This window comes from Pelecanus crispus, chromosome 9, assembly GCF_030463565.1.
Source record: "Pelecanus crispus isolate bPelCri1 chromosome 9, bPelCri1.pri, whole genome shotgun sequence".
Taxonomy (NCBI): Eukaryota; Metazoa; Chordata; class Aves; order Pelecaniformes; family Pelecanidae; genus Pelecanus; species Pelecanus crispus.
In genome coordinates this window covers 391,477-401,171 of record NC_134651.1, presented here as the reverse complement: position 1 = coordinate 401,171, position 9,695 = coordinate 391,477, and the positions used below count along the sequence as shown (strand labels likewise).

General features: G+C 51.9%; 1 protein-coding gene across 4 annotated transcripts; it reads left to right on the top strand.

Annotated features, from left to right (window-relative positions):
* The first annotated feature begins 923 nt into the window (after positions 1-923).
* PFN2 (profilin 2) lies at positions 924-6,315 on the top strand. Of its 4 annotated transcripts, XR_012831328.1 has the most exons (4): positions 924-1,059; positions 2,521-2,713; positions 4,463-4,615; positions 4,785-4,820. XR_012831328.1 is itself a non-coding variant. In XM_075716771.1 (3 exons), exons 1-3 carry the CDS (start codon positions 928-930, stop codon positions 4,880-4,882), a joined length of 423 nt encoding a protein of 140 aa, XP_075572886.1. In that variant the 5' UTR covers positions 924-927; the 3' UTR covers positions 4,883-6,315. The 4 variants fall into 4 exon arrangements, 3 of the variants coding, with proteins under 3 accessions (XP_075572886.1, XP_075572885.1, XP_075572887.1); XM_075716771.1 differs by lacking the exon at positions 4,463-4,615 and having other exon boundaries at positions 4,785-6,315; XM_075716770.1 differs by having other exon boundaries at positions 4,463-4,825.
* Positions 6,316-9,695: the final 3,380 nt, after the last annotated feature.

Here is a 9,695-nt window from a genome sequence, read left to right as displayed (position 1 = left end):
AGGATGCTCGCAGCTGCCGAGTTACACAGCAGAAGACATGAAACGCGTAAAAATAACACAGAAACGCAGCCGGCCGAGCTGACATCGCCTCCCGAGAGGCCGAGCTGGGGCAGGGGAGCCTGCGCGCAGACCCCCAGCCGCGGGGCGGGCAGGCGCTCCCGGGCAGCTCGGGAGAGGGCTCTGCCTGCTCCAAAAACCAGGGCCATCGCTCTGCTGCGTTGAGACCCGAAACACAACGGGGGTTTACCCAAGCCACGGCCACGCTTCCAGAGGCGAACAGCGCAGTCTCTTGGACGCGAGGGCCAGGCTCCGGTTTGGCCACCTCAGGAGCGACGGGAGCGGCGGCACCGAGCACCGGCGGCACCAGCCCGGCCCCGGCTCCGGGCGCAGGCAGCGGGTGCGGGCGGGCGGCTCAGGGCGGCGGGGTCCCGGTGCCGGTGCCGCAGCGGGCAGCGGGAGCCGCCCGGCTCCGCCGCGCCTCCGGCCCCCGCGGGTCTGGGCCGGCCCCGGCAGCGCTGAGCTCCGCTCCCCTCCGCTCCCCTCCGCTCACGCCGGGCCCGGCGCGCCCGCGGCAGCCCCGGGCCCACCGCACCGCCACCGGCACCGGCAGCGGGACCCCGCCGCCGCCCGCCCCGCGCTCCCGCGCCCGCCGCCGCGGCCCCGCCGCTCCCCCCTCGGCCGCGCAGAGCCGGGCGGCGCGGGGGGCGGTGCCGGGCCGCGCCCCTCCTCCCCTCCGCCCCTCGGCGCCGGCAGCGCGGAGGGCTGGGCTGGGCCGCGCCGCTCGCTGCAGCGCTCGGCTCCGCTCCGCCGTCGAGGAGGGAGAGGAGAGAGGAGAGGGACGGGACCGCCGCGCCCAGCCCCGCCGCCCGCCGCCCGGCCCGCGCCTCGCCGCCCGCCCCGCTCGCCCCCACCGCCGCCCGCGCGAAGATGGCCGGCTGGCAGAGCTACGTGGACAACCTGATGTGCGATGGCTGCTGCCAGGAGGCCGCCATTGTGGGCTACTGCGACGCCAAGTACGTCTGGGCAGCCACGGCCGGCGGCATCTTCCAGAGCATCACGGTGAGGGCGGCGGCGGGGAGGCAGCGGGGGAGGGCGAGCCCGCCTGCGGCGCCGGCCCGGCCCGGCGGGAGCGCGGCGCGGCCGTTAGCGGCGGGGCGAGGCGGCGGGGGCCGGGGGCACCTTGCGGGGCGGCGGGGGAAGGCGGCGGCGAGCGCGGCGGCGGGGGGGGCGAGCCCGCGGCGCCGAGGGGCCGGGCGGGCCGCGCCGCCTTTTTGTTTGCGGCGGCCGCGGGCCAGGGGGGCCCCTCGGCGGGGGCGGGGGCCGCGACTGCGGCCCGATGCGGCGGGGCCCGCCCGTGGGGCCGCCGGTGCCGCCGCGCGGGGGCCGCGGGAGGCGGCGGGGCGGCGGCGGAGGCCGCGCGGGGCGTGCGCGGCGGGGCTTGCGTAGGGCCGCCCGCGCCCGGGCCCGGCGCTGCGGCGAGGCTTACGTGCGCGGCGTAGGAGGCGTTCGTGAATGCCCACCTCGCCGCTGGCTCCATGTTTTTCACCGCCAAGATGGCGCACTGCCATTGATTCCTCCCTCCTTCCCCCCCCCCCCCCCCCCCCCCGCCCTGCCCGTCCTTCGCCCCCGCTCCCGCCGCCCGCCCGCTCGCCGCTGCGGGACCCGCGCCGCCTTTGCTTGTGCGGGGCGGGCAGCCTGCTGCAGCGCGGCCTGCGCCCGCCGACCCGCCCCGAGCGCGGCGGGGCCCGGGGCCGGGGCCGGGGCCGGGGCTGTGGCAGAGCGGGGCCGAGCAGGCGCCTGCGGCCGCGCAGGGCTGGGCCGCCATGGGGGCGGCCGGGCCCGCCGTGACGCTGCACTTTGAGGCCGCCGCGCCGCGGCCGGGCCCACGGCCCCCCCCCGCCCCCGCCCCGCCTCACCTCACCGGGCCGCGCTCCCCGCCCGGGCCCTGGTGCGCTCCCTCACGCAGGGCTCAATGGCGGCGCGGCCGCCCGCGCTCCGCCACACAGCCGAGGCCCGCTGCGGCAGCGCGGGCGGGCGCCGGGCCGAGCCGTGCCGAGCCGAGCCGTGCCGAGCCCTGGGCGCGCCGCTGCAGAGGGCGGCCCGGCCGCCGCAGCTGCTCGGCGAGGGCCGCGGCGGTGCCCCCGCAGGCAGGCAGCGCGGCCCGGCGGCAGCCGGCCTGGACTCCGCGGGCTCCTCGGTCCCCTCGGCGTCCGGCCTGCGCCCTCGGTCACCGAGACACAGGCGTCCCGTGCCTGGCTGGCCTCGGTCGCGCAGCACCTGCTTTGGTGAGAGCCGGGATCCGGGGATGCCGCGGGCTCGGGCCGTGAAGGGCTGCAAGCAGCGGCGATAGCCGGTGCCATAGAACTGTGACTGACAAAGCCCTGCGTTCTGGAGCACGTCCTGGTGGGAGCCAGGGGAAACGTACTGCCTCGTCCTCTGCACGCGAGACGGGGCGCTTTCTAAATGGTAATTAAACAATAAAATGCTGCCGTGCTAACGCTGGACTTTTTTCTTTGACAGCCAGTAGAAATAGATATGATTGTAGGAAAAGACCGAGAGGGTTTCTTCACCAATGGTCTGACCCTTGGTGCGAAGAAGTGCTCTGTGATCAGAGATAGCCTGTATGTCGATGGTGACTGCACAATGGACATCAGGACAAAGAGTCAAGGTGGTGAGCCAACATACAATGTTGCTGTAGGCAGAGCTGGCCGAGGTAAGTGTGATTTTCTTCACTTTCAGATCACTGAATTAAGAACGTGACCCTAAGCATAGACTCCGGCTGTTAAGAAAACCAGGGTCCTGTATTGAATGGTTAATTTTGGGAAGTGACGTACGGGGGGTGGATGGCAGCGGTCTGGCTGACAAAGTAGCCTTGTGCCTGGGCCTCGCGCTTGTCCCTGTTCCCACCTGTGACTGCAGCCGGGCGCTAGGCAGTGAAATGGTTAAACAGATCTCTGACAAGCAGGAGAGAGCAGGCTCGAAGGAAGCTTGCCAAGTATACAATAACTTGGGATCTGAATCTCATGGTAGATCTGATCTTACGGTAGGGACCTATTAACGATTGGTAGTGAAACTAGCTTTTTTGTTGTAAACTTCTCAACAGAAAGCGTATTCTGCAAGGATGTGAATTCCTTGTACAAGCTACTCCTACTTGCCTTTTAACAAGTTCTACACTAACTCTTCTTGCACTTCCTATTGAGCTCTCTGAAGTCTGTCTTCAGGCAAAAAAGCCCGCCCAATTTGGTATCACTGAGAAATTTGCTTTATGCTAGTATGCCTACTCGTGTGCTCCTCACTTAACTTCTAGTAAAATGTATTACGGGGAAGGCACTAGGTTTGGATATAGGAAAAGTGCCTCAAAATACTATCTACGCATAGTATGCCTTGTGTTCAAAATATCTGGCCTAGCATTTTGCCGCTGGCTGTAGAACAAATTGGTGAGCGATGGACTTTTGCTTATAAGGATAAAACCAAAACTAGAACAGAATTTGTCTATAGGCTAAAGCCGGGTGGCGGTGATGCAGGAAGAACGTTTGCAGCGCTGAGGTGAAACAAGCCCAGTTCTGACTCTGCTGCAAATTGTGACTCGCCAACGAGAACTGTCTGTCTTAAGCGTTTTGTGAGCAAATTGCTATGTAGATGTACAATCACCTGCAGGTAGGCTGACTGCAGTGTTTCCAATTACAGTATTCCTAGCTTGGGAAACAATTCCTGTGCTGGTGGAAGCACAGCGCTTATTGTGTCCGTGTACCTGCTGGTGACATCTGCTGGCAACTCGCAAGTGGTGTTTAGTAATTGAGGAGCCTTAGGATGTTCTCGTTCGCGAGACAATCGGGACGCTTCACCAAAAATGTGGGATCAGTGAGAGGGTCCGCATTAAAATCTTCCCTGTGTTTTTGTCTTCTGCCAAAAGCACATTTTATAGTTGTATCGTTGCTTGAAAAGTCTTAGCCCGAGTCTGACCCCATGGGTTTTTTTGCTAGTATCAAGGGAGTTACTCTGGTTCTTAGGCCAGTAGTGACCACTACAGATAAGAATATAAGAATATTCCCTCCTCTGCTCTTCAGAGTCACAGTTCTACATATACTACTACCTTTGTCCCTGACAATGCTTCTTTTTTCCCCTTGTTTTTTTTAAGATGCAGCCAGGCTTTCCTTCCTGGGTGATGACGGATGGTGCTGATGTGTGGAGAGGCACCGTGATGCTTTTTTGAGATAGTTGGTGGCATTTTTCTTAGCGGCGAACTCTTAACGACTTACAAAGTTATATAATATCCCCAAGGATAACTCATGCCTTCTCCCAGCCCTGTCTACATCTGTATTTTTACAAAACTCCTGTTAAACTAGCTTAATACCCGAGTACTAAATCTTGAATTTGAGTGTGTTTATTGCACTGCCTAAAACTTGCGTTATTTCCTTGTCTAACACACTCTTTTTAAAACTTTTTTTCTTTTCTCTTTCAGTCTTGGTCTTTGTAATGGGCAAAGAAGGGGTCCATGGAGGCGGATTGAATAAGAAGGCATACTCAATGGCAAAATACTTGAGAGACTCTGGGTTCTAGTTGCTAGGCAGACTGTTAAGTATTAGGGGAAGATTGCTATTAAACTTTCCTGGCGGTGAGCTTTAAACCTTACATTCTGGAAACTTTATTAGCAATGCAGGGTGATGGGGTATGAACCTGTGTCTCCTTTGTATCCCTTTGTTGGTGGGGAAAGGTGTTGTTTTTTTTTTTTCTTTTCTTCTTTAATTCTGTTCATTTCTGTTTTGTTTCCTTGTGTACTCCAGCATTGGTTATAGTCATGGGAAAGGAAGGTGTCCATGGAGGGACACTCAACAAGAAAGCATATGAACTGGCTTTATACCTGAGGAGGTCTGACGTCTAAGCAGCCTCTCCCCATCCACCTAGCAACTGTCTTCACCACCACCCAGTTGTGTTCAGTGCTACCAGACTGTAGATGGTAGTTTGTGTTTTTTATTTACCCATTTCCTAATGTCATAATTCCAGTTACCCTTTGTTCATTTATATGTTAACCACTGTATGTAACCAAGTCCCATATCTGGCACCATTACTGCACCACAAAGATGATATGCATGATACCTTGAAAAATTTGGGAGGGGAATATGCCAAGTGTAGGCTTTGCTTTGTCTTAGCAATTAGTGTGATATTGACGACTAAAACAACTTAAATACTAAACAAGGTGCCGATTGTACAATCTAATTTGATCAATGCCTCTTCAGCACTTTGAGCAATTACACGGCTCACTAGTCTTCCTTTCATAGAGCATGGTTGGGAGGAAAAAAAAGTGCATGCATATCTTTACTTCTGTCCCTCTCTCTTTTTTTCTTTTTTGTAAATCCACATTTGTTTGCTTACACCCATTTTTATAGTGCCTGGTTTGTTTAACCAATTTGCCACTCAAAAGCTATTAATATTACATTAGTTTTGTCGTTGCACTTCACTGTAGGCTCAAGTCTCTTATTTTTTCTTCATGATGTCTGAAGCTTGTACTGCTTAACAAGTGCAATCACAAAACTATAAAAGGGTACAGATGCACTTCCTCCCATGACCTTAAAACCACCATCCTGAACGAATCCCCAGAGACATTCCATCATTGCAATAGCTCAGGCACTTTTTTTTTCTTTTTTTTTTTTTCTTTTTTCTTTTTTTTTTTTTTTTTTTTTTTTTTGCCAGCTCCTGTTCTGTAGTTGAATTGTAAAAGGATGCCATTATGGACATTAGCTATCCCAACATAACCATCTGGAGTGTGTCTGGTTTCAGTTTTTCATAGGACCAATTTTAATTTGCAGCTTGGGGGTCGTGGGGGTTTTTTTGTTGTTGTTTTTAATATGAAACTGCAATGTCATTGTGGAAAACTGCCACCTTCAGCTATACTGGGAGCTCTGACTGACTCCAGTCTTTCTGCCAGATCACTTACTGGTAAAGAGTTTTGCTGCTCTGAAGCCGCTGTTTGGATGAAGGTCGGTAGTTTGAAAGCTAAGCTGTCAAAATGATGCCATTTCAAATTTAAAATCTTCATTTGGCCTGTCACACCCTTGCTGCAGAAATTATGGAGTGAACTGCCTTGTGCACTAGTCATCTGAAATGTCTGTAACCAAACTCTCAGTTCAGGCACGGTACTAACTTGTATGTCCATTTAAAGAGAACTGCAGAACTCTGTATACAAAAGAATAAATGGGAGATGGTATTGGTTGGAATAACTGACTTGGCTGTCTTGTGATGAATTTTTTAATATGTATTCTGTGCCATACTATTGTTTAAAAAAAAAAAAATGAACTGTTGCTATTGTGAGATGGATTTTAACTGACTACGAGGGTTTCTTTCGAATGGCACTACTTTAGGGACATTCTAGTATTTGCTTCTATTGTTGGGCCTTGTGGATAATGTACAGATTTAAACGAATTCTTGTTGCTGATTTGTCCATTTCTTTCCCTGCACTTTGTTACATCTGGGATACAGTCTAACTCATCTGATTTAATATGCATTTCAAAAAATGCCATAACTATTAAAAACACCTTGTTTACAGACAGATGAAATAAATTTATTCCAACCAAACAAAATCAGACTGTTGGTAATTTTTCCCCCCCCCCCACAGGAGTTCTCCGAGGCCCTTCACTGCATGGCTGACCACACTTACACTGGATATAAGCGCAGTTCTAAGTTTTGTAAGACAGCAGTAGTATGGTAACGGAACTTTAGTCAAAGGCCAGGCAGTCTTTGGGGTAGATACTCTTAAATTGGGAGATGATTTCTTGTCACTTCAGTCCGCATTTATCCGACACTGTGGCAAGGGGGTTCCCCTGCCATGTGAATACGTGGTACGCAATCCCTGAAACAGAGCTAGAGGAGACCTCTGCCACATGATGCGTCTACTCATCAGGGTGAGAACGTTCTCACATAGGGAAGGGAAAGATTTCAGGTCTCTCTTACCCCAAAAGAACTCTACCTGGCTTTTGGTACTTCTGCTACCCAAGTACGCTGAAAGCGGGGGCCCTGTGAGCAAGTGCCTTTGCAAGGGCACCGGGGAGGAGAGAAAAGCCCAAAGCACAGGAGGCTCAGCCTGGGCTCAGGCTGTGCTGGCTCCGTCCCGTCGCTGGCACTTCTCTGCTGCCTGGGTGTGACCATTAAAACGCCTTTGTTCTCCCCATCCTCCCCTACATCTTACTCACCAGTGTAAGTGTTGCACCTGCTCCCGGTCTAACTAAAGCCCTTCTATACAAAGCATTTACTCTAACGACTGGAGTTGCTTAGTGGCTGAACTGTATTGCCCAGCTCTTGGTGCTAAAGGTAGAGCAGGCGCCCAGCCCTGAGCAAGTTTACATCCAGTGCTAATGAGTACAGAGGACGCAAACCTCCCACTCTCCCCATAAAATGATGTTGGGATGTGAATCCATGTTTTGCTCTGTATCTAAACCCAATTTAAAATTGCACTCGCATTCTGACTGCAGGGTTGGTTTTTTTTTTTTGTTTTTTTTTTTTTGTGGTGGGTTTTGTTGTCGTTGTTTCCGCCCCCCTCCTGGCTGGCGGGGGTGGTAGGGTGGTGTCTGTGTCCATCTCCAAAGCTTTTCTGCAGTAAGGCCAGAGCTGGAATTCACCATAATGGCATCTCAGAGGCAGGGAGAGCCATTAACAGCCCACACCAAGTAATTTTTCATCCCAGTCCTTATTTAACATCATTCCTTTCTGATCAGTTCCCCTCTCCTGAGCAGGCATCCGCAGGGGCTGTCTGTATGTCACCTGTGTATCTTTTTTCTTGGTGAGAATTAGGTGTTGCTCCAGTTACTTTTTCAAATGCATTTGTTGTTGAATTCCCATAGCATAATGGTGCCTGTCCACCTAATTTGCTAGGGTCTACCTAAAATACCTTTCTTGAATAACTTGGATTCTCAACAAATATTACATTTAACTCCCATTTCCAGATTAGCAGACAATTTAAATACAAAGGCTTATGGTCCTGTGCTAAAGGTTTGAACACTAAATTGTGACTTAGGTCAGAAATTCACATTAATATTTTTTTCCTTGCAAGAGGTTATTAGAAGAGAGACAGTGTTTCACTGTACCTCAGCCATTACAAAGCTCCATATAACTGATTCTGTCCGCTGAATTCAGGTGCTGTGCAGTACTGCGCACCACTGTCCTGCGCTGGGCAGGATCGCACGGCTCTGGGTTTCACCAGCCAGCCCGTTCCAGCGCTCAGCACTGTTCCAGCCACTTTGGCGGTCTCAGAGTTTATTAGGCTGTACCCCCCCCCCTCACAATTCTACCACTCAGGGTTTAGTAAAAGCATTCTTAGCTGCAGCAGTGAAGATGCCTGACCCGTACACTTCTGATGGGTTTTGCGCTCATGCTTTGTTCCTTTTTTACCCTCTTGCTAGTCCATGACATGGCTTAGAAACTTCACTCATGTACAGCTGTCTTCAATACCTGCTGGCTCTCATCTTCCAGTAGAGCTCTCAAACTCTCCGACTCATTCACTGTGGTTTGCAGTGCCTGCCATTTTATAAAAAAAGCTCTCTGATTGCTCATACGCTTTAGAAGTATTGCATCTTTTCTTATGTCAGCAGTTCCCAACCATAAGGAAGCTAACCACTGCCCCCCCCCGCCTTTTTTTTTTTTCTTCTTTTGTAGCATATGTTCTTATTCAAGGCTTGGGTAAAAGAACAGAACTGGCATTAGAACAGAACTTAACGTTAGTGTTTTTAAAAATAGATGAAGAGGAAGGAGTAGGAAAGATGTGCAAAATGAAAGCAATGCAGAGGAGAGGCAGAATGGCTTCAAAGGGTGTTTTTTTAAGGGTAGTTCTCGAGTTGTTCAGTCTCTCTTCAAAGCGAGGGAGATCATTCACTATTGACCGAATTGCTTCACTTTCTGAAGATTTACTTCTGTCCCCAATTACTTATGCCTCTTAGATTGCACGGCACATGCTGGAAGATGACAAGGGCTGCATTTATGTGCTTTACAAGTTTTTAATGCTAACTTCCAGGCCCTTGTAATCAGTCCCTTACTTTCTCTGAAAAACATTTATGAAGTTAATTGTCAGCGTGCTTATTTTCTGCACCATAATAATTCACAGACAGATTTTAATTATACCAGCCCTTATTACATAGCCTGTCAGAGGGTCTTACTTTTGTAATGATCGTGGTGTTTACAATTCTGTTAGAATTCAGTAGAAACACCTAACTATTCTGAACTGCTGATGGCATTGCCTTTTTAGACATTATCCAATTTTTAATATTCATTGCATTATTTTGCATGTTCTCATCATGCAATGAAAGGTTTGGTGCGAGCTTGTTTTGTAAGGAGCTATTTATACTGGTCATACACATTGTATTTTGTGGTAACTGCCATCGATACCTACGCTGTTTTTTTCAGGGAGATGATATGCTTCAGAGGTCCCATGAAATACTTTTAACTTCAGACGCTAGTTACAGCTACTTACCAGGAGAAATTTTTTTCAACTAGGCAATCAAGTATGAACCTCCTGAAAGCACCAACATCCTATTGTCAAAGATAGCTAGAGATTGAAGCAAAAAAACCCTGGGAGTCGGCTCTTCTGGCATATGGCGAGGAAACAGCGCTACTTCACATGGATAATGTAGTAGGTCACAGCCCAAAGAAAAATCCGTATTTATCTTTCCCTGTGGGTGTGGACAGGCCATACCTTTTGAGACAGAGGA